The sequence below is a fragment of the Lithobates pipiens genome, unplaced genomic scaffold (genome assembly GCF_037356315.1).
Source record: "Lithobates pipiens isolate NorthernLeopardFrog02 unplaced genomic scaffold, aLitPip1_a1.2 Scaffold_1, whole genome shotgun sequence".
Classification (NCBI taxonomy): Eukaryota; Metazoa; Chordata; class Amphibia; order Anura; family Ranidae; genus Lithobates; species Lithobates pipiens.
The window spans coordinates 205,746,814-205,771,483 of NW_027507685.1; the positions used below are offsets into that span (position 1 = coordinate 205,746,814).

A 24,670-nucleotide genomic window follows, 5' to 3' on the forward strand; every position below is an offset into this window, starting at 1 on the left:
CATATATCTCCAAGAGAATAGTGTTGCCGTGCATTTAATCATAGTCACCTAGCAAAGGGCCAATGACCTGCCTTAATCAGACAGATCAATGGCCAACAGTGCGGCCAACAGTGCGGCCAACATAAAAATACAGAAATACATATCTCCAACGACATATCTTGCATATTTATTATAATGACTATTCACTAAAGTGCTGACTAAATGAGGGCAATCAAAATAGACAGACCACTCACAAACACTAACAGTCCGTCTTGGCAACCAAGCCAAAAAATATCATAGTCATATCAAAAAATGTGTTAATAGGGAAAGTATAAGTCACGCATATAAATAGCACGGAAATTTTTTTTTTATTATATTGCAAAAAAAAAAAAAAAAAGAAGGGAATGAGATACGAGAAAACAGTGAAAAGCCCAAACGTAATCCCATTGATATGGGGAACAAAAATGGTTGAGACGCTGATTGGTTGACAGGTCACAGCAGAAATGTTTCCAGTTCCCCGGGGCGCCCATACAGAGACCCAATTTGAAAAATAGGTGACAAATTTCCAGTTACAGGTTAAATTGATAAAGTAATTATTAGGATATTCGGAAATCCTTGGAAGATTGGAGCTTGGCAAATTCAGAGAGATTTACAGACAATACAGGGGAAGGAAAAAAAAAAAAAAAAAAAAAAACAACTTATAAGAAGGGTTTGAAACTGAAAGCTTCATTGAGGCCCGGTGCATCTTTGGCCCTAAGGTCAAAGATCCAGCGGGCCTCTCGTTGCAAAAGAATCTGATTATAATTGCCCCCTCTGTCACCTGGACTGACATGTTCCAAAGCAAAAAAATTTTTTTATGTTGGCCGCACTGTTGGCCATTGATCTGTCTGATTAAGGCAGGTCATTGGCCCTTTGCTAGGTGACTATGATTAAATGCACGGCAACACTATTCCCTTGGAGATATATGTCCTCCGCACTGGGTACATTTGCGTTCTATTAATTTGCTCTTTTTAAGTAGGCCATGTACCCCTCTATCAATGGCCATTTTGGCCGCGTACGCCATTGCGGAACACTGCTGGATAATTGCATCAGCGTACTGTTGTGTTCTGGAGTTTCCAAGATGGCCGCCGAAGCTTCGGCACGCAATACGCCCTATGCGCTGAGCCGCGATGCGATATTCGCGCATGCGCACTTCTTCTTAATTGTAAGATCTTCGAAAATGGCCGCCGAAGCTTCGGCGCGTATTACGTCCCATACTCGGAGCCGCGATACGTTATCCGCGCATGCGCACTTTGTTTGAACCGCAAGAGGACCTGAATTAGCCCTTCCTCCCCCTTGTTTATTTCCGCCCGCAGCTCGGCGGTGACGTCAGACGCCGCCGAGCTGGAGAGGCATAAAACCCCTCATTCCCATCGGGAACTGGATGCAGATTTTGCACACTTGAGATAGCCAATGAATGGGTAAGTTGACTGAATATTTCGGTCACTACTTATATCCCTGGTTATAGCTCTATGAACCAACCTATATCAGTGGATCTTTCTTGATGATAATATATCTTCTCAAGATTTTGGAATTTTTTTCTCTATTAGTATTTCTTTTTTACTTATTTTTTCAGCTTTGACTACTACATCTACTTCCAATATACTATGTGGACTGTGACTTTGACCTATTTGGAAGTTTACATAACCCCTTTCAACAATTCTCATTGGTTCAATTTATTCATTATGGTAATTATTACATTTTGATACATCCACCGTATTCTCATATTTGGTTACCTCTGTTAAGGGCCCAACGAATTTCTCTTATTTTCTTACATACTTTTCTGAATGTTTTATTTCTCTCTGCAGATTCCCACTAGGCGACAAACTCCATTCTGATTTGTGCGTTTTTTTCGCTATAACAAATACAGAGATCTTTTAATACTGTCTTAGAATGACTTTCGTCTAATATTTTGAATTCTTTGGAGCATTGGCAATATCGGTGAGATACTCATTCTTTGTATCTATTCATTCAAAATATATTTTGCATCCTATGTATCTGTTTTAATAACTCAACCTATGCAAAAACTATTTATATTAATTGTTCTTTATTTACTCTATTGACTATTGTTACTCTATGCACTAATTGACAATAACATTCTTTTATTATTCATTACCTTAGTTTTGTTGGCCGCTCAATCAGTTTTTCCTGAAGAAGCCCATCCCGGGCGAAACATGTTGAGAATGATTGCAGCTTGCCTTTTCTTCACTTCTCTTGTTCGGTGAAAAATGGGATTAAATATGAATATGCTTTCTCTTGCAAATTGATGTCAAAGCATCGTTTTTATGAATGTTTAAATTAAAATTATGTATAGTTTGAATAAAATTGTAATATTTTATACATCAAGATTTTTTCCTTGGTAAATATTTTTTTGATTGGATACCGTTAAAGTCCCGGGGGTTGGTGATTCCCCAGCCCTCTTTTGGCCCCCCTTGTCTCTCTTTGTTGTATTCACTAATATGGGGACGTGGTATCCTTAATCTGCCAAGACTCCCTCTCTCTCAAAAATGTTCTCCCTTAATGAGGTGTAGCACCAGGCTTTAAGATAAGGTGGGCCATTTTTCCTTTTAAATTTTTTATTTAAAGAATGCTGAATATACAGGTATAAACAGTAGACGACAAGACAATCATCTGTAACTTTCAATAGATATTCAAGTAAACTTATACAAGTCTATGTATACATTTATGATATAAATCTACCATCCATCTCAACATTCTGGTAACATTAGAAGCTGTGATTAAAAGATTTCAACTATAGTTATCTAGGATTACAACCAGAGCAGTCAAGGCCATCCTCTGTCTGGGAGGGCATATCTATGTATCTGGAACATACCACCTATCAACCTGCGCTGCATATGCGCTATTACCGTGGGTGGAAACCTCCCAGAGGGAAAGGCTAGCTTATCTCAATTGGTCTGATTGCGAGACGGCTTGATTTAAGTAACCGGATCTAGTCATCTTTTCCTTACTTAGGCTGTGGCGCTCACTCCTCGGGCATGGGAGTGGCGCTTATCTGGGGTACCGCATTCCAGAGTATTTTCACTTTTAGGGGAAAGAAAGATGAGAGACACCCATGGTGTCTCATGAGGAAAGAGAGTAGCAGAAAGAAAGGGGAGTAAGGATGGGGGAGTAAGCAGGGAGGGGGTGAAGATGAAGCACCGGTGGGGCCGCCGACCCAAGGCCCCATCTGCCAAAAGACTGCCTGTCTAAGGACTTGTAATTGTCTGAGTATCTAAACAGTTCCCAATGTGTCCACCGCGCATTGTGTTCCTCCTCTCTCCCCCATAGCAGCCTTAAGGCGTTCCATCCGCTGTATGTCATTGATCCTAGCAAACCACTGCATCACTGTCTGAGGGGACTGTTGCTTCCACATACTGGGAATACACGCCCTGGCCGCATTCAAGAGGTGCTTCAGCAGGGATTTACGGTAGCGCTTACTGGACATTGGGGTCAGATTCAGTAGTATTGCCGCTGGGTTGTCTTTGAGATCCACATCAGTAAGTTTGTGGATGATTCCCAATACCTGCCACCAGAAGGGCGTCAGCACTTCACATTCCCAGAAGATGTGGAGTATTGTGCCATTCTGAGTGCCACATCTCCAACATAGGGGACTGTGTCCCGGGAATATGGATGCTAACACCAAGGGGGTCCTATACCAGCGCGTAAGTACCTTGTAGGATCTCTTGGTATTTGCTACAAAGGGAGGACTTATGCGCAAAAAAGAGGATTCTATTTTTTTGATCCTCCGGAAACTTGACATTGAGGTCCCTCTCCCACTTCCTCGGATACAGGGGATCATCTAGGGAGGTGTTGGTCTGCAAGATATTGTAAGAATAGGTCAGGGTTTTCCGTACCGGTTCCACTTCCAGACACAAATCCTCAAAGGGTGTGAGCGATCTGCGGAAGCTCACATTTTCCGGCAGGGATCTGAGAAAGTGTGAAAGTTGTAAGATCCTCCAACTTTCCGAGCCTGATGAGCCAAAGCTAGGGTATAGATTTGAAAGGTCGCTCCAGTCTGAGGGACCACAAAACGAGGAGGCTCTATGCGCTGCTCTGGATGAAGCCGAAAGGACCGATCAGAAAGACCCGGCAAAAAGTCTGGATGTCCAATTATAGATGTCAGTGGAGAGGAAAAACTTGGCGTGTTTGCAATTCTAAAGTATCTGCAAAGCTGTAGAGTGGGTCCAATAAGCGGGTGGGGAGGGGAAAAACTGGGGGACCCAGCTCCACTCCACGGCAGGCCCTCAAGAGGTGAAGGTACTGATTCCTGTTCCAGACTAATCCATAGCTTGTGTGTTTTATGCCGACACCAGTCTACCACCCTGTTCATGTGGACGCCGTACAGTATAGGGCAGGGTCAGGAAGACACCCCCCCCCTCTGAATTTCGTTCCGTGCAATAAGGAGCTTTTAAGCCGCGCTGGCTTGCCCTGCCATATATATATATATTTAATAAAGATCGTGCGCAATTTACGGAAAAAGGTCCGCGGTATCCTTACCGGTAGAGCCTGTAAGAGGTATAGCAATCTTGGCATGATGTTCATCTTTAATACGTTGCTTCTACCGAACCAGGAGATTGCCAGGCTCTTCCACCTCTCTAGGTCCAAGGAGAAGGTGTTCAGGAGAGGTTGAAAATTTAGTTGGTAGATAAGGTGCAAATCTGCGGGGATTTTTGTGCCTAAGTATTTGATTGCCTGGGGAGACCACCAAAAGGGAAAGTTGGTGCTTAGGGAAGCCTGGGAGCCAGGGGATAGGGAAAAGTTCAGTGTCTCTGATTTCTGGAGATTAACTTTAAAGTCCGAGAGCAACCCGTATTGGCGTATAGCTGCCAACAAGATCTAGGTGTGGGGATTTGAGATGTAAAACAAAAAATCGTCTGCATATGCTGCGATTTTTGTGGTGGTATGCGCTTGTTTCAAGTCCCCTGATATCCGAGTTGAGCCTTATGTGTTGTAGTAAAGGTTCTAAGGAGATTATTAACAGAAGTGGGGAAAGTGGGCATCCCTGCCTCGTCCTGTTGCTGATTTTAAAAGGGTTGGAGGCTACCCCATTTACTCTGACTGTTGCAGAAGGACAAGAGTAAATGGCCGATACAGAATGGAGGCTGGCATTCCCAGGCGTCGCAGAGTGGCTAATAGGAAAATCCAATTTACCCTATCGAACGCCTTTTCGGCGTCGGTCGACAATAGGATAACAGGTACATTGAGGTGTTTGGCCCTAGCCACAACATCAATCGTCCTGATCGTGTTGTCCCGTGCCTCTCTGTTGCGGATAAAGCTGACCTGGTCTAAAGGGATTATACGCTGGAGGACAGAGCCTATCTGTCAGGTCACCTTGAGGCGAGGTGACAGATGCACACCGTAGGGATCAGGAGTGCATCGCAAGGTTCTGGACCCTACGGCTGACTGCTGCAGACGGGGTCAAGGTGAAGGCAGGGCTGCCAGAACACCAAGACGGATCACACCGGGGTTAGAGCGTAAGATTCCCTGGAGCGCGGAGTCTAAGAGCCAGCAGGTGTTAACCAGAGCCTCTAGTGGTGAGGATGGACTGGGCTGCAACTGGCTCCAGGTCGCGACCCCCAGGGTCCCCCAGCTCACACCCACAGTAGTCAACAGGAGGATAGGGATAGTGAGGGATAAAGCAGACGGGAATAGTCAGGGACACGCCAAAAGGTCAGGATCACAGGCAAACAGGGATAGTCAAGGACACGCCAAAGTCGGTAATGGAACAACAGAAGAGCACACAGCAGGTAACAGGAAGCTAAACACACAAAGGTTGATCAGCAGGGTTGGCCTGCAGTGCACAGGTTAATATAGAGTTCTCCGATAGGAGCTAGGGTGGAGCCATGCCAGAGGATGGATTACAAAAGCAGTCAGGTGAGGGTCGGCTGGTCTCTAGAGACGAACACATGGAGACAGGTAAGCAGACGAACTCTATTGCATAACCATGACACTATCCATTCGGCCACTATTTTAGTAAACAATTTCAGGTCGCAATTCAATAGGGAAATAGGCCTATAGCTTGCACAGAGAAGCGGATCCTTCTCTGGTTTTGGAATCAGAGATGTTGGCTTGCAGCAGGTCAGGCGGTACGGCGTGATTGTCCAATATTGCGTTGTAGGCAGTGAAGTGGGTTGCCAATTGATTGTGGAAATTTTTACAATAAGAGATTGTGAATCCGTCGGGGCCAGGTGCCTTTCCCCTTGGGACTCTAGCCAATGCGTTTGTGAGTTCTTCCATGGTTATAGGCTGCGGCAGTAGGTCTTCCTCCTCTTCATTGAGCGAAGGCAAGTCCGCCGCTTCCAAGTATGCCTCTATGGCTGCCAGGCTACTCAGGGGCCGATCTCCCGGGGTGGGGGGGGGGGGTGGGTGAGGATGTAGGTTATAAAGTGCTTCGTAAAAAGCCCTGAAAGACTCCGCCATTTCCACCGCGTCATGGATTTTAGCTCCCGTGGGGGTAGACGGCTGGGGTAAAGAAAAGGTTAAGTTGGGTTCGTATGACGTTCGCTAAGGTTCTACTGCATTTATCCTCATACTCGTAAAATGTTCTGCGTACCTTCCAAAGGAGTATTCCTGGAGTGGAACAAGGAGTGCTCTCTGATCTGTTCTCGGAGGGTAGTTATCTCTACCTCAAGATCCCTGTCTGGCTGGGTTTTGTGGCGTTTTTCGCACTCGTGAAGCTTTAACAGCATCTCCGCCAATGTTTTCTCCTTGGCTACTTTAAGTCTGTGGCCATGTTTTATGAATATGCCCTTATATAGCGTTTATGTGCTGACCAAATGGTTAGAGGATTAGGGACCGAGTCTTTGTTACTCTCGAAATAGAGTCCAAGTTCTCATGCAATGTTCGCTCTAACCTTGGGGTCTTGCATAAGGGATTCGTTTAGCCGCCATGTAGCCTTTTTTGTTGGGCACTGCATGGCTAAGGTTATGGAGATTGGGGCGTGATCTGAGAGCGCAATATGCCCAATCTGAGTCCCAGATACTAGTGGGATCGTAGCATGGGAGACCATGAAGAGGTCTATCCTGGAGTAGGAGCCGTGCACTGGCGAGAAGAAGGTGTAATCCCTCTCTTGTGGATGTAGGATACGCCAGATGTCAACCAATCGATATGAGTGCAATAGATCCCCCAACTCGGTTTCGGGCTCTCTGGGAGAGGGCAGAAGATCCTGTCGAAGAGTCCCTCCGCGGATCTATGGTAAGGTTGAGATCTCCCCCCAGCACCAGCATTCCCTCTGTGAAGGAGTCCAGGGCGGTCAGGCAAACGGAGGACTACTGCCTATTGTGGCAGCTAAGGCCTAGTGGGGGTAGCGGTAGGGCACTTCGGAGGTCAGACCCTCGGAGCACAGGGCTCTTCCAGTTACTCCAAACGTAGGCGTACTTTTCATCGATCGCTTAGGAGTAAGCAGCTACTCATTAAGGAAACAGCATCAGGAGGCCATACAATATATAAGGTTAACCATGAAACAGCATTTCGACTGACTTCCTCAAACAACCTCAAAAATATAACGTTCTTCAACCAACATAGTACCTTATTAACGGCATTATTAGGAGGCGAGACCGCCCGCCCCGCCGGGCTAGAGCCCATTGCGGGCAAGCCGTGTCCCCCTCTCCAGGACCGCATTCCTGAATGTGCGATGTCTCATTGTGAACCACCCCCGTGTTCCCATTCCATCCCATTGTGAGAGCTTATGCTCTTATCATCCCCTGGATCACAGTTTACGTCATATAGGGCATACCCAGAGTGCAAAAAAAAAAGAGGGGGGGGAGTGGGGTAGAGCACCGACCGCGGTGAACTGCCCTCTGTAATTGGGCCGAGAGCCCCCCATCTTAGTAAAGCTGAGGATATGTACTCTGTCTATTGTGCCAATACTCTGCGCCAGCGGTAGGGGGGGCCCTAGATGTCACCCGAGCGTGTCATGATTAGGGAAACCCCGATCTAATCTCTTCCAGTATATGTCCCGCAGAGGCACTCCCCCACCAGTACGAAGCACCAGCAAAGGGCAGTCTCCCAGCCAGGGCACACCCATGCCCACCCCTTCATGAGACCGGCCCCTCCGTCTGGTAGGGCCCCGATAGGCGGGGGCCCCCCCTAAGTAACCATAGAGGCCCAGTGAGCCTGGGCCCTCTTGGATCACCCCAATGTGCAGGTCTAGCCAGGCAGCCCCCCCGCCCCCACTCCCTCCCCCTCCAACATAATGCTGACTCTGAGTGAAGAAATTTGTGGCCCACCGGTTGTGGTGACTAGGTTAATCGGATCGAGCGGCCTACCCTGAGCTCGTAATTCTACTAGACATGGGGTGGCCGGGAAATATACCCACAGCCCCGTGAGGTAGACCTCGCGTATCCAGGGGAGGCCTGTACTCCAAGTCTAACACCACATTAAAGAGAAAAGAAGTGAACCAAAGGAATAAAATAGAAGGGGAGCGACCATAAGTATTCCAGTCTTAGACTAGGGGCTCATGGTTCTGCGTCCTGCAATGCTTGCGTTCCTCTGTGGTTAGAGTTCATCTCTGTGGTTTTGTTGCGAGCACGCTGGATCTGTGAAAAAACAAAAAAATAAATAAAAAGGGAGGGGGGGGTGAGAGGGGCAAACAGCGAACGCGGCAGCTACTAATCAGGGTTCGTTGTCCTGAGGATCTTGCGGTCTTCTGCACGTGAGTTCTGAGTGCGACGGTTACGTCGTGATCTCTGGGGTCTAGCCGTATTGCTTGCTAGCGGGTTTTCGTGGCTAGTCGGTAGGACAAACCCCAGCCAGTTGGGTAGTCGTAGAGAAGGTAGTCCTAGCGCCCTGAGGAAGCCGGGAACATCTGTGGGATGCCAGAGGGCATATGATCTGCCATCTTTACGTGCAATCAAGTGGAATGGGTGGCCCCACTTGTAAGTGATCCCCTGTTCATTGAGTCTCTCAAGTAGGGGTTTCATACATCGACGCATCTGGAGGGTCCTCCGTGAGACATCCGGCAAGAGAGCAATTTGGGCACCGTCAAAGTCGATGTTGCCCTTGTGCCAAGCTTTTTGGAGAATGTCCTCTTTAACGGTGTAATCGCGCAGACAGCAAAGAACGTCCCTGGGTCTGTCTTCCGTGGGGCTCCCTGTCAATTGCTATTGCCGTTTCCAGTGGTTGCTCTAGGCAGTTATTGAAAATGGCCGTCACAGTCGCCTTGAGATCCGTCTGTCGGGTCACTTCCGGTAAGCCGCGTAATCGTATGTTACGCCTGCGGTTCCGATTTTTAAAATAGTCAATGGCGAGGTAGAGCTGTGCGATTTTGTTCGGTAACTTCTTCCTTAACATTTTGCAGTTCGGATACCTCCTGTCAGAGGACTGAGGTGCCTGATTCAACTGTAAAGACTCGCGCTGTTACTTCTGACATCTCCTGCCTGATCCCTGCAATCTCCCCCCTCAGTGCACCCTCAATTCTGGATGCCACTGAGTCCAAGTCCTCGCTGGTGGGCAGTTTTTGCAGGAGTGCCCAGATTGCCTGCTCATTACATGGGAGAGGTGGGGGATCCTGCATAGGCAGAGCCTGTGAGGAAGTTCCTGCTTTCAGCTGCGGTTGTACAGGGAGTAGCAGTGTGCTTGCTACAGGTTGCTGGGAGGCTGTGGCATTAAGTCTGTCCCACTGCAAAGAGCTGCTGTGCTCCCCTTCTGGGCTGCCCGGCGGTGTTAAGGACAATGAGCCAAGGAAGCAGGGGGAGAGATCGCTAGGCGGGGAGAACGGTGGCATGTCATTACTTGTTTCTGGTCTCTCACCTCTTCCCGCCGACGCCGGCACCATCTTGGCCAGGTCTGGAGAAGATGCCGGCGTCTGTTTCTGTACTAGATATCGCTCCATTTGTGCTACGGGAGTCCCAGAACTCTGGCACCACTTCACCGCAGCTCCGGAGCGGATCGGGAAGCTGAAATGTGGGGTAAGTCTGCTGAATTTGATCCCTGGAGAGCCGCGGCCCGGGAGCCTCAAAAAGACGTGGCTTCACTCCTCCATGCCGAGACCACGCCCCCCATTTTTCCCTTTTACCGAGCTCAAAGAGTCCTCAAAAACCTTAAAGCGTGACTTCAGGGATTCCACCCAATGTTCTACCTCAGAAAGCAATGTACATTGGGCAATGGCAAGAGGGGGCATGCCCAGGGATTTGATCCAGTCCCTACCATACAGCGGAGGACCTCCTTTACTTACAACATAAAGGCGTAGAGGTTTACTGCGCTTGCCTAATGTCACAATGGGTTTCACATAACCTAAGGGCTGTTGCAGTTCCTTGCTGTAGGCTTGTAGTGTGAGATTTGTAGGATGGAGCGGTAGGGACAGACCTGATGCCTTTAAATCAGTCCATGAAATGACAGACGCAGCTGCCCCTGTATCAACATCCATGGAGAGGGGACAGCCATTGAGTGCGACATCCACTTTTATCGCAGGGGTGTTCCCAGCTACCCTAAACAGTCCAACATGCTGGACACAGGTCTCCTCATCAGAGCTGGAGCCGTTCTTGTCAGTATCCACATGAAATGTCTGTTTACGTTTACCTTTCGTGGTAGTGTTCGGGGAGTGTGAGCTGTGGCAAACACGCCCAATATGACCAGTCTTTCCACAAAGAAAACAAATGACATCCTTCAACTTGCAAGCAGGGGCACTGTGAGAAGTGTTACCACAATGGTAGCAAGTTGGTATCCTAGAGATAGAAGAATTAGGGTGGCGAGGTTTAGGTTGATTTGGCGACGGCCGTCGTGGGTGTCGGGTGATAGCAGTGTGGAATATTTCCTCTCCCTGGCTTGCAGGAGGTTCAGGTGGTGCCTTTAGTAGGGTGGCATCCCGTGTAGCCAACTCCATTACCGTAGCAAGGTCAGTGGCTTTCGTCAGTCAAGTCAGGTTCTGTGAGTAAACATTTCTGTATGGCTGGGTCGCAAAGTCCCATGACAAACATGTCACGGAGAGCCGTCTGCAGGTAGACTCCAAACTGACAAGTGGCATCCGGTTTACATAAAGCAATGATATAAGTCTTTATATCCTCCCCAGCATGCTGCCTCCTACTGTAGCATTTAAACCACTCTGCGATTTCTAACGGCTTTGGGTTCTAGTGCTCATGTGGACTCTGAATTAACTCAGACAGGGGCTTAGAGGCCGGCTTGTCTGGAGAAATTAAGTCTCAGAGTGCCATATGCAGCCTGACCCAATGCTGTGAGGAAAACGGCAACTTTCTTTTCTACAGCCACACTATTTGCTTCCATATACTGCTCCAGCCTCTCCACCCAGGAGCTCCATGATTCAGCAGCAGGATCAAATGGTTGAATAAACCCTATGAAAGACATGTATGCTAAAATCCACAATCCTCATCGCCACTGTTATGTCCCTTGGACACAGGGTCTCTCAGGGTGTTGCTAGCAATGCTGCCAGTGTCTGCTCAGCAAGTTACACACAGGCTGGATGTATTTCTTAACCAGGGAAGGGTGTATTACTCACTCAGAAAGCGATGTACATTCTTACATGGAGGAGTCCTATACAACAGATCTCCCTCTAAACCGCATGCTGCTGCTTCCAGTCCCACACACACTGTAACTGACTTAATGGTACAGCCCCTCCCCCAGCATGCAAGCATGCATCAGGAGAAAGGGGTTAAGGGTCACAGTGATTCTGCATAAACATTACAGTCCTCCCAAGCACTATATCTCTGAACAGTAATATATATATATATATACACTATATGGCCAGTCCTATATACTCAACAAACAATTGGGCCTTAGGTGTTGGTGGTACCAGAACATTGTAAGCCCTGACAGTCACTCTTGTTTGGCACAGGAACAGGCCCCACTGTGAAACATGACTGCCAGTTTGTTTTCCTTCTGTGGCTCACTCTCCCTAGGCTCACGTTACTCCCTTCCTCAACCTGGGAACCAACAATACAGACCTGATCATGGCTGTGGAAATACGGGGCAATTTAGGGAACATAAGGGGAATACAAAGACACTGAATTTCAAACGAGCCAACTTCCCTAAACGACGAACCTTGTTAGAAGGCATGAATTGGGTTAAAATGTTAGTAACAAAGAACGTGGAGGAGTGATGGGTTTGCATTATGAGAATATTAAATAAGGGCATTAGCCAATGCATCCCATTGGGTAATAAATTTAAAAGAGCGAACAAAAGTTCCTGGATGGGCTTAACTCCATTGTAAAAATCCATATAAAAGCAAAGGAGAAGGCCTTCAAAAAATACAAGGTTGAGGGATCATCATCAGCATTCAGACTTTATAAAGAATCCAACAAGAAATTTAACGGTGAAATTATGGCAGCTAAGATAGAACACGAAGACACATAGTGGAGGAGAGCAAAAAAAAATCTCAAGAAATTATTTAAGTATGTAAATAGTAAAAAAGGGAGGACAGACCATATTGGCCCCATAAAGAATGATGATGGACATCTGGTTACAAAGGTTGGGGAGAGGCGAAGGTATTGAATTTATTCTTCACCTCAGTCTTCACGAGGGAATCGGGGGGCTTCAGTAACCAAAACTGCAGAGTTTATCCTCATGACACATCACAGGAAGCGCCTCCATGGTTAACAGAGGACAGAATTAAAATTAGACTTGGGAAACTTAACATTAATAAATCACTGGGACCAGATGGCTTGCACCCGAGGGTACCATATCTATTGGCGTATAACACGCGCCCCATGTTTAGGAGGGAAGTTTAAGGAAAAAAAACATTTAAATGCCCATCAATGCAGCCTTATCAGTGTAATTTGCAGCCTTGCATTGCAGCCCTGTCAGTGTCGTTGCAGGCTTGTCATTTAAAAATGGCGCTGAGAGCGGCCGACAGCTGGGGAGAAGCTCACAATCGGCGTGGGATCAGCGTATAACATGCACCCACAATTTTCCCTTGATAAATACGGTAATTGCCAGACCATTGTTCCTAATTTCTACTGACTGGAATGGTACCAGGTGATTGGAGAAAAGCCAGTGTAGCACCAATATTTAAAAAGGGCCCAAAATACATCCCTGAGAATTACAGGCCAGTTAGCCCAACATCAAATGGTATGCAAGCTCTTGGAGGGGATAATAAGATACAAGATTTTAGTAACGAGAACTGTATCATTAGCAGTAATCAGCATGGATTCATGAAGAATTGTTGTTGCCAAACCAATCTATCTATATATATATATCTATATATATATATATCTATATATAGATATATATATATATAAACATAAACAAACTGAAAAATTCTGACAAAAATCTCCATCAATTGCAGCCTCACTGTACCATCAATCACAGCCATTGTGCCATCAAACGTAGCCACTGTGCCCCATCAAATGCAGCCTCAGTCTGCCTGGGAACTTGTTGGAAAAGCCCACAGTGCTGAGTTTTACTTACCTTACATGCAGCTCCACTCGGCTATGTGTTCCATGGAGCTGCCAACGTCACTTCCGGTTCACCACTAGCATATGGAAACCAGAAGTAACCACTGTAGTTAACTAGAAGAATAGGCTCCCGCCTGTAGTAATACTAAGGGCAGAAGCTGTTCGGCGCTTAGGACGGTGCCACAAAGAAGGTCAAAAGCCTGCTCCTTGTCTGCAATCTCATGATTGCTTTGATGTGCTGCTTCCCATAGTGCACTGTGTCCGGCACCCAAACACAGTGCACTTAAAGAACATTTGTTTCTACTCACTTACAATTTCCTCACAATACCCCTTTAGTTTGCCACGCCAATCAGTGTCCTATGCTGATATGACCACACTACTCATTACAAGCTTTCTCACACAGATTTAACCACTTCCCACCCGGCCAATGCATATATACGGCCGGGTGGGAGCCGTCTACTCCTGATAGGACGTTCAGGAACGTCCTTCAGGAGTAGCGGGATCGCGCGTGCGCCCGCGCAGCGGCGCGATCCCGATGTGCTCGTGTCACCCGGACACGGCACATCTCAGATCGGCAGGAGGGCTCTGTGATTGGCCCTCCTGATCACATGACGGCCGTGTCCAATCACGGCCGTCATGTGATGTAAACAAACAGCCGGTTGCTAGGCAATCGGCTCTCCTCTCCTCACACGGAAGTCACCGCTGAGGAGAGGAGAGCAGAACGCTGCAGCCGGCTGATGATCAGTGAGTATGGGCTGCTTTTTACAGCTTTTTACTCACTGATCATCAGTGTAGTGTAAACACACAACACACCACACAGTACAAACACAGTCCCCACATATGTCCCCAAAACACACATGTCCCCAAAACATACATGTCCCCAAATAATAAAAACACATGTCCCTAATAATAAAAACATGTCCCCCACATATGTCCCACTAAAATCACATGTCCCAATGATTATCTGCACACATATGTACGTGATCACCTGCACACATATGTACATGATCATTTGCGTACATATGTCCGTGATCACACAAACCAATTATTATACACTTAACGGAATTTTTTTTACCAAAAACATGTAGCAGAATACATTTTGGCTTAAATTTATGACAAAATTTGATTTTATTAGATTTCTTTTCAAATAGAAAAAAGAAAATATTGTTTTTTTTCCAAATTTCCGCTATTTTTGCGCTTATATCGCAAAAAAAAAAAACGGAGTCGTGAATAAATAACACCAAAATAAAGCTCTATTTGTGCGAACAAAATGATAACAATTTCATTTGGGTACAGTGTAGCATGACCGCGCAATTGTCACTGAAAGCGCTAGAGCGCTGAAAGCTGAAAATTGGGCTGGGAAGGAAGGGGGTGAAAGTGCCCTGTATTGTAGTGGTTAAAGTAATGGGGAGGTGAAGGGGTGTCTGACCATGCCTGTAGGATTACAGAGTGCCCAGGGCAGAGTTTTCTTACTCTGTCTGACATCCATTAAACTGCAGACTGCTATAACTGAATTCAGTAGATGTATCCCCAAGACTGCAATACTAGAATGACCTTGAAAATGCTTGAACATTTTTTTTTTTTCGTATCTGCCAAAGTGTTATAGTAAATACAGTTCTGGCTTTAACCACTTTCAGACCGGACCAATTTGCTGGTCAAAGACCAGACCACTTTTTGCGATTCGGCACTGCGTCGCTTTAACTGACAATTGCACGGTCGTGCGACGTGGCTCCCAAACAAAATTGACGTCCTTTTTTTCCCACAAATAGAGCTTTCTTTTGGTGGTATTTGATCACCCCTGCGGTTTTTATTTTTTGCGCTATAAACAAAAATAGAGCGACAATTTAGAAAAAAACGCATTATTTTTTACTTTTTGTTATAATAAATATCCCCCAAAAAACAAAAAAACATTTTTTTCCCTCAGTTTAGGCCGATATGTATTCTTCTACATATTTTTGGTAAAAAAAAACGCAATAAGCGATTGATTGGTTTGCGCAAAAGTTATAGCGTTTACAAAATAGGGATAGTTTTATAGCATTTTTATTAATAATTTTTTATTTTTTTTTTACAAGTAATGGCGGCGATCAGCGATTTTTATTGTGACTGCGACATTGTGGGAGACCCATCGGACATTTTTGACACATTTTTGGGACCATTGTCATTTATACAGTAATCACTGATATATAAATGCAGTGATTCCTGTGTAAATGACACTGGCAGTGAAGGGGTTAACCAGTGGGTGGCAGTGTAGGGGTTAAGTGTTCCTAGGGGTGTGTTACTAACTGTGGGGGGGTTGGGCTTTCATTTAGTGAACACTGATCTCTGTTCCAATCACATGGAGCAGAGATCAGCGTCACTAGTTGCTAGGCAGAATGGAGAAATGCTGTTTACTCGGCATTTCCTCCATTCGGCCACTCCGTGAGACGATCGCGGGGATGCCCGCGGCGATCGAGTCCGCGCGTCCCGCGACCGGACTCACGGGGGTCCCGACTAGCGCGGGAGCGCGGCGCGCTCCCGATGGCAGGGCGGCATTGAATATTGGACGTACCTGTACGCCAATATGCCTGCCCGTGCCATTCTGTCGACGTACATCGTCGTGCGCTGGTCGGGAAGTGGTTAAAGTAGAACTGAAGGCAAAACATTTAAATTTTAGCAAGGAAGGGTAATAATCCCTGTGGTTTTTTTTGCCATCTGTGTTCCATTGGGGAGATGTCCCTTCACTTCTTGTCCCTTAGCTAAAACAGGAAGTGAGAGGAAATTCCTCTAAATTGATGGAATCCCTGGTGTCTATTGGAAGATTTCGCCTCTATTACTGTACTAGGGACAACCCAACATTTGGGATCTTCTTCTACTATCACTTATGATAATAACTAGATATGACATATAGAGAAGGTGAATCTCCTTAATGGAGGCACAGACAGAAATAAAACCTGACAGGTTCTAATCCCTCTCCACTCTGTCCAAAACTTAAAAAAAGTTTTGCCTTTAGTTATACTTTAAAGCAGTAGTAAAGTCTACTTTGTGTTTTTTACCTACAGGCAAGTCTATAACAAGGCTTACCTGTAGGTAAAATGAACATCTCCCAAACCTGCACCATTTAGGAGATATTCACCTTGGCTGCAGCCAGTGACGTCACCAGAGCATGCACTGTGAAGGTCCAGCATACCGGGCTGGATCTTCAGAGCTTAATAGTGGAGCCGAGGGCTCCTGCACACATGTATGGGAGTGATGTCATCTAGGCACCGGCCACTCGTACAGCCTGGAGTCCGCAAACCTGGAAGAAAGACCAGGAGGAAGATGAAAGCCATGTCAGCGGTGACAGTACACTGCTGGAGGGCTTCCTTCTAAGGTATTTCATAATGTGCTAGTATGCGATGCAGACACACAGGATAATGTGATTCTAGACTGCAACGCCACCTAGAGTTGGTATATGTTGATCTTTGACTTGGTGAATTAGAGAAATAGCAGACCTAATAGGGAAAGTATTACTGTGGATTATGAAAACATGATATGTATATTTTACCACCTGCAATCATGCAATGTACAGGCTGACCAGTGCTACCTCTGTTTGGCATTAAAGCGGAGGTCCACCCTAAAGTGGACCTTCCGCTCATTGGAATCCTCCCCCCCTCCGGCGCCACAATTGGCACCTTTCAGGGGGGAGGGGGGTGCAGGTACCTGTACAGTACAGGTATCTGCACCCACTTCCGGGATAGCTCTCTGCGGAAATGGGCGTAGATTACGCCCCTTTCCGCAAGTCCCCCGCTGCCTGCTGGGAAACATACAGATCCCAGAGGCAGCGGGTCCATCCTTATTGCGCAGCGCGACTCGCGCATGCGCAGTAGGGAACCGGGAAATGAAGCCGAAAGGCTCCACTTCCCGATTCCCATACCCAAGATGGTGGCGGCAGCACCCGAGAGACAATCGAGAGATCGGCTTCGGGTGCCGACATCGCGGGCCCGCTGGACAGGTAAGTGTCACTATTTTAAAAGTCAGCAGCTGCAGTATTTGTAGCTGCTGGCTTTTAAAAAAAAAAAAAAAAAAAAAAACGCGGACTCCCTCTTTGAGGATATCTTTGGCATACCTTCGGGGATCTCACTACTTCCTGGCATATTTTAGTAGTTATCAAGACCTGTCTTTCTGTCACATGATGGGAGGTATGGGAGACAGTGTGCTTCACCTACCAAATACTGCCATTAGGTGTGCCATGCAGGACAGGAAGCTGTCAAAATCCATTCTTCTGAGGTCATCTCCATATTTCAGACATAGCAGCTCTATCAGTTTGTTATTCAGCTGAAATCCTGCAAAACAGAATGTATAGATGGGGATCTGAAGATGCAATGTACTGATAAAAATAAGAAATACTTTAACCCTTAGTTCCAGTGAAGGGCACTCTTAAGGATCAGCATACCAAGACATTTTGGATGATTTCATGCTCCCAACTTTGTGGGAACACTTTGGGGTTGGCCCCTTCCCACTGGAACTAAGGGGCCAAGCCCAAGCCCTGAAAAACAACCCCACACCATAATAATCCCCCTTCACCAAATGATTTGGACCAGTGCACAAAGCAAGATCCAAAAAGACATGGATGAGTGAGTTTGGGCTGGAGGAACTTAACTGGTCTGCACAGAGTCCTGACCACAACCCAAATAGAACACCTTTGGTATGAATTAGAGCGGAGACTGCGAGCCAGGTCATCGCGTCCAACATCAGTGCCTGACCTCACAAGTGTGCTTCTGGAAGAATGGGCAAACATTCCCATAGACACAATCCAAAACCTTGTGGACATCCTTCCCAGAAGAGTTGAAGCTGTTATAGCTGCAAAGGGTGGTCTAGCTCAATATTGAACCCTACGGACTAAGATTGGGAGGCCATTAACCACATGCTGGACCACCGCACACCGATTTACGTTGGCAGAATGGCACAGGCAGGCAAAAGGGCTTACCTGTACGTCCCTTTGAAATCCCCACCTAGCGGGCGCGTGCCACCAGCAGAAGCATGCCCGTGGGTCCCGCAAACTCGATGTTTGCCAGCGGCCTGTGGTTGTGGTGAGGAGAGGCAGAACAGGGAGAGTAAACAAGGCATTTCCCTGTTCTGCCTAGTGACATGACAGGGATCTACTATTTATTTTGCACACAGGATAAATTATGTTATGGTAATGATATCATTTTGCACTATATGATTTCTAGCGCAGCTTTCTTTTTGAATTAAGGGATGTACTATTCCCTGTCATTGGAAGCAGTAATCTCTGTCATGTTGTTGTGGGCCCATTCCCCCTACCGTTTGAACACATCTAGGGAACACACTTAACCCCTTGATCGCCCCCCTAGTCTTTAACCCCTGTCTTGCCAGTGACATTTATACAGTAATCAGTGGCTATTTTTAGCTCTGATCTCTGTATTATTGTCAATGGTCCCAAAATAGTGTCAAAGGTGTCTGATCTGTCCGGCGCAATGTCGCAGTCATGATAAAAATCACAGATCACCGCCATTACTAGAAAAAAAATAATAATAATAAAAATGCCATAAATCTATCCCCCATCTTGTAGACGCTATAACTTTTGCGCAAACCAATCAAAATACACTTATTGCAATTTTTTTCCCCCCAATAATATGTAGAAGAATACATATCTGTGGAAGAAACTTGTTTTTTTATAAATTTTTTGGAGACATTTAATATAGCAAAAAGTAAAAAATATTTTTTTTTTTTTCAAAATTATCGCTTTTTTTTTATAGCGCAAAAAATAACAACCGCAGAAGTGATCAAATACCACCAAAAGAAAGCTCTAAATGTGGGGAAAAAAGGACGTCAATTTTGTTTGGGTATAACGTCCCACGACCACGCAATTGTCAGCTAAAGCGACACAGTGCCGAATCACAAAACATGCTCCTGTCAGGAGGGGGGTAAATCCTTCTGGGGCTGAAGTGGTTAAAGTTCAGTTAAATATGCAGGTGTCCCAATACTTTTGGTAATATAGTGTATTTTTTATTTTGTATAAAGTTTACATTGTACAGGTAATGCATTCTCAAAGATTCACAAAGATTATAAAGTCGGGTTCAGTTGGTTTCTAACAGTTTACAATCATCTACTGTGAATTTATATGAGAGGGATCTTAAGATGCTGGGCTCCATAGACAATGAGGAAAAATATTATTGCATTGAGTCTTTATCCTGAAGAAGAATTTCTCCATGATACTTATAGCGATTGAGCTTAAAGTAGAACCTCACCTAAAAGGGAAAGGTACACTTTTCCTCCTCAACCCCTCCTCCTTACAACTGAAAGGTACCACTTACAACCAGATCGCCTAGGCCAATGTTTTTCAACTACGGTCCTCAAGTACCCCCAACAGGTCATGTTTTCAGGATTTCCCTCAGATGAAATGGCTGTGGTAATTACTAAGGCAGTGTGCAAAACAATGGTAAGCCTAAAAACATGACCTGTTGGGGGTACTGGAAGACGAGTTGAGAAACATTGGCCTAGGCCAGTACTGGCGAACCTTGGCATCCCAGATGTTTTGGAACTACATTTCCCATGATGCTCAAGTACACTGCTGAGTGCATGAGCATCATGGGAAATGTAGTTCCAAAACATCTGGGGTGCCAAGGTTCGCCATCACTGGCCTAGGCGATCTGAGCGGAGATTTCTTCTTGCTTCCTGGTTAGGCTAGGAGACCGGAACTGAAGGGAAATCTCCCAAATCAGACTTGGATGGCAAAAAAAAAAAAAAAAAACACCCGACAGGAATTATAATCCTTTCTTTCTCTACCAAAAATAAAGAAATGTGGTTTGACTTTAGTTCTAATTTAACTAAAATAATACATTTTGATGAACAGGCCTCTGACTTGTGTAGCAAACCAGACCTAAAGAGATACTTTTAATTAGGGCAACATAATTATCACAAGATGTATTAGCTACGCAAGTTACACACACAATTTCACATGCAAATAATCAGCACACCAATAAGCATCATCTGGGTAATATCATGAAACATAGCAGATATTTACAAAAGATTGCAGAAAGAACTAACCAGCTGATTCCAGTGCCAACCGCAGCTCCTGTACATTCATTGTCCCAGATCGGTCTTCATCATATTTTTTAAATATATGCTAAAATCAGAAATGCAGAGAAAACTATGAGTGTATGGAAACTTCTTGCCTTGTACCTAAGGCTGCATGGACATCTTCACTTTTAACTGCTATGACCACCAGATGGCAGCAGTGACACACGAGACACCTGTCCACACTGGAGCGTTGGTGATTACAGCTTTAAAGTGGTTGTAAACCCATGGGGGGGGGGGGGGGGGGGGGGGAAGCAACCTGCAAGGCAAAGGCTAGCGCACCGCTCCAGTGTGAAAGCCCTCCGGCTTTCAGAAAGGGGCAGTTTTTTCCGGCCCTACACATGCGCTATTTTTATCGCTGTAGCGCCTGAAAACTGCCCCAGTGTGAAAGGGGCCTTACTTGTTATCAAGCAAACCAATTTTAATATATTTAACCATTTAAGCCCCAGACCAATATGCAGCTAAAGGACCAAGCCCCTTTTTGGGATTCGGCACTGCGTCGCTTTAACTGACAATTGCGCGGTCATGCGACGAGGCTCCCAAACAAAATTGGTGTCCTTTTTTTTACCAGAAATAGAGCTTTCTTTTGGTGGTATTTGATCACCTCTGCTGTTTTTATTTTTTGCGCTATAAACAAAATTACAGCGACAATTTTGAAAAAAATGCAATATTTTTTACTTTTTGCTATAATATCCCCCAAAAATATATAAAAAAAAACTTTTTTTTCCTCAGTTTAGACTGATACGTATTCTTCTACATATTTTTTGTAACAAAAAAAAAATTGCAATAAGCGTTTGGTTTTTGCAAAAGTTATAGTGTCTACAAAATAGGGGATAGTTTTATGACATTTTTATTAATATACATTTTTTTTTTTACTAGTAATGGCAGCGATCAGTGATTTTTATTGTGGCTGCGACATTATGGCGGACAAGTCGGACAATTTTTACACATTTTTGGGACCATTGGCATTAATACAACGATCAGTGCGATTAAAAATGCACTGATAACTGTAAAAATGTCACTGGCAGTGAAGTGGTTAACCACTAGGAAGCAGTGTAGGGGTTAAGTTTGTGTGTGTGTGTGTGTTTTTTTTTTACTGTAGGGGGGCATGGCTTGGTGTGTGACATCACCGATTGTCTTTCCCTATGACAGGGAACAGATGATCAGTGACAGGCTCACTAGGAAGCACGGGCAGAGGTTTGTTTACACTTACCTCTCCTCACTCTTCAGCTTTGTGACCCAATTGCGGGACACCAGCGGCGATCGGGTCCCATGGCCATGGTCACGGAGCTTGGGACCGGGTCGCTAGTGTGCCACCGGTGGTGCGCGCATTACCCACGGTTGGCACTTAAAGGGCAACATACCTGTACATGCTTGTGCCCAGCCGTGCCATTCTGCCAACGTATATCGGCGTGAGGCAGTCCTTAAGTGGTTAAAATAAAAATTTTTTCCTAAAAGCAAACACCACAAGATGCTTACTATAAACCTTTATTAGCTGGAAAAGCTTCATCCTTGCCCTTCTCTGATTTAGTTTAACTTGATTACTGAGACTTGCCTCTCTTTGCCTTCATGACTAATCTGGAAGAGTTCAAACAACTTTACAACCACTTCAGCCCTGGAAGGTTTTACCCCCTTAAAGCGGAGGTCCACCCTAAAATTAAAAATTACATTAACATTCTACAAAAAAAAAAAGAAAAATAATGTTTTTTTTTTAATTACCAGAAATGCCTGTTGCTAGGCAGTCTTCGTAATCTGCCTCTTTCTATTCCACGGCGCTGCGCCTTCACTTCGGCGAGCTGCCCTGTTGTCTTCTGGGACATGTGTGTGTCCCAGAAAAGCACAGGGCCATTTACAAAGCGTTACACGACTTGCGCATGTGCAGTAGGAAACGGGCAGTGAAGCCGCAAGGCTCCACTGCCTGTTTCCCTTAGGATGGTGGCGCCGGCACCCGATCCGATGGATGGATCAGCCTCAGGGAGCTGACATCGCGGGCTCGCTGGACATGTAAGTGCCTTTATTAAAAGTCAGCAGCTACAGTGTTTGTAGTTGCTGACTTTTTTTTTTTTTTTTTTTTTTTAACAGCCAGACCTCCGCTTTAATGACCAGGTCATTTTTTGATATGGCACTGCGTTATTTTGACAATTTCGCAGTCATGCTGTACCCAAATAAAATGTACAGTATCTCACAAAATTGAGTACACCCCTCACATTCACATACTGTATGTGCCAAGAAAAAAAAATATGTGAAAATAATACAAACATATAAAAATTGGAATATGTCAATAAGATTATTTTTTTATATTCAGCTTGTCACATATTTAGCTGCAATAATTCAAGAAAATAAATAAATAATTTATAGGTAATCCTACCTCCCATTCTTTAATCTTGCTCCAGAGATACTTAAAGTCATTAAGCTGCAGTTTTCCACTTTTCCTGTGCTGCAATTCATCATGTTAAGGTCAACACATAAATAAACAATGTCATTTTGAAGGGCCTAGGCAGATTCTTCATATTTTGCAAGGAAAAATAATAAAAACAACTGGGTTATCTATGGACTGTTGGTTCTCCTTCCCTTGGGCTGGGAGGGGAAGCTCATACCGTGCCAGTACTGCATTTTGTCCCATCAACAATGTAGAAGAGAAATGGACATGGCTCAGTGGGAAGTGGGTGTGACTTCAACTGGGTTCCAAAATATTACTGAAGGGCTGGATGATATTTTACTTGTGCTGAGGAGGCAGGGGGCTGCTGTACATGGGGGCTGATATGAATGAAATGTCATAGATCACTGGTTCTCCATTGGTGCTTGTGTACCCCACAAGGGATATGTGTTTCTTACATTTAACAGAACTGAGCCATTACAAGTCCCCAGGAGCACTTGTGCATTTTGGCAAAATGAATTCTCCCTTGGGGATCTCCTACCTGTAGATTAAGTTTTCATCTAGACTTTAAGGGAAACCTTTCACTGGATAACGGTGCACATAAATGGCCCAAGCTTAACACCCGATTCAACATCTTAATACAACCATGAGTCAAGAATATGCCATTCAAAGCTAACCTTGGAGTTACCCTTTTCTCTATTAAAAAATGCTTTTATTGCTCAAAGACCTTTGAGTCACAGTGCAGATGCTCGCCTCCTCCCAAGGTGAGAAGTGAACACCAAAGTTTTAACAAGTCTCTCAACGTGCCCCAAAATCTGGCACTTGGCTCAAGCAATGGCAGAAGTTAGAAGACACTGGAGATCTGTTCCATTGCAATATATTGTCCAAGGACCTACATTGTCTCTGAAAAATCTTACGATTTTAACTACTTCCCTACCCGACTGATTCTGTCATTTATCTCCTACTTGTAAAAATCATCATTCTATCCAGACATATACTGGGCGGAGGGAACCGCACATTCATCTAAGGCTCACCAGTTCATAAACATCTTGCAGGACAATTTTTATGGGTCAGATGGTAGACACACCAACTAGAAAAAAAGCATTACTGGATCTACTGATTACCAACAATACAGATCTGATCACGGATGTGGAAATATGGGGCAATTTAGGTAACAGCGATCAGAGGTCAATTGGCTTCAGTCCAAATCACACAAATAGGAAACATAAGGACACTGAATTTCAAAAGAGCCAACTTCCCTAAACGACGAGCCTTGCTAGAAGGCATAAAATCTTAGGAACAAAAAACACAGAGGAGAGAAGGGTTTGCTTTAAGAGTATATTAAATAAGGGCATTAGCCAACTCATTCCATTGGGTAATAAATTTAAAAGAGCGAACAAAAGTCCTGGATGGCTTAACTCCAATGTAAAAATGCATATAAAAGCAAAGAAGAAGGCCTTCAAAAAATACAAGGTTGAATGGATCATCATCAGCATTCAGACTTTACAAAGAATGCAACAAGAAATGTAAGGGTGCACCAAGGACGGCTAAGATAGCACATGAAAGACACATAGCGGAGGAGAGCAAACAAAATCCCAATAAATTCTTTAAGTATGTAAACAGTAAAAAAGGGAGGACAGACCATATTGGTCCCATAAAGAATGAGGAAGGACATCTGGTTACAAATGTTGGGGAGAGGGCGAAGGTATTGAATTTATTCTTCTCCTCAGTCTTCACAAGGGAATCAGGGGGCTTCAGTAACCGAAACTGCAGTGTTTATCCTCATGACGCATCACAGAAAGCACCTCCATGGTTAACAGAGGACAGAATTAAAAATACACTTGGGAAACTTAACATTAATAAATCATCTGGA

At 45.1% G+C, this 24,670-nt stretch overlaps 1 protein-coding gene across 2 annotated transcripts in view; it reads right to left on the reverse strand.

Annotated features, from left to right (window-relative positions):
- The window catches only part of LOC143982295 (calpain-2 catalytic subunit-like), a 260,340-nt gene that overhangs the window by 17,358 nt on the left and 218,312 nt on the right, over positions 1-24,670 (reverse strand). For both annotated transcript variants that reach the window (XM_077480899.1, XM_077480891.1), the window contains 3 exons: positions 22,789-22,857; positions 20,391-20,469; positions 17,549-17,665 (listed from right to left, as the gene is read on the reverse strand). In XM_077480899.1, coding sequence (XP_077337025.1) covers positions 17,549-17,665; positions 20,391-20,469; positions 22,789-22,857 — 265 coding nt within the window. The remainder of the gene's footprint in view (positions 1-17,548; positions 17,666-20,390; positions 20,470-22,788; positions 22,858-24,670) is intronic.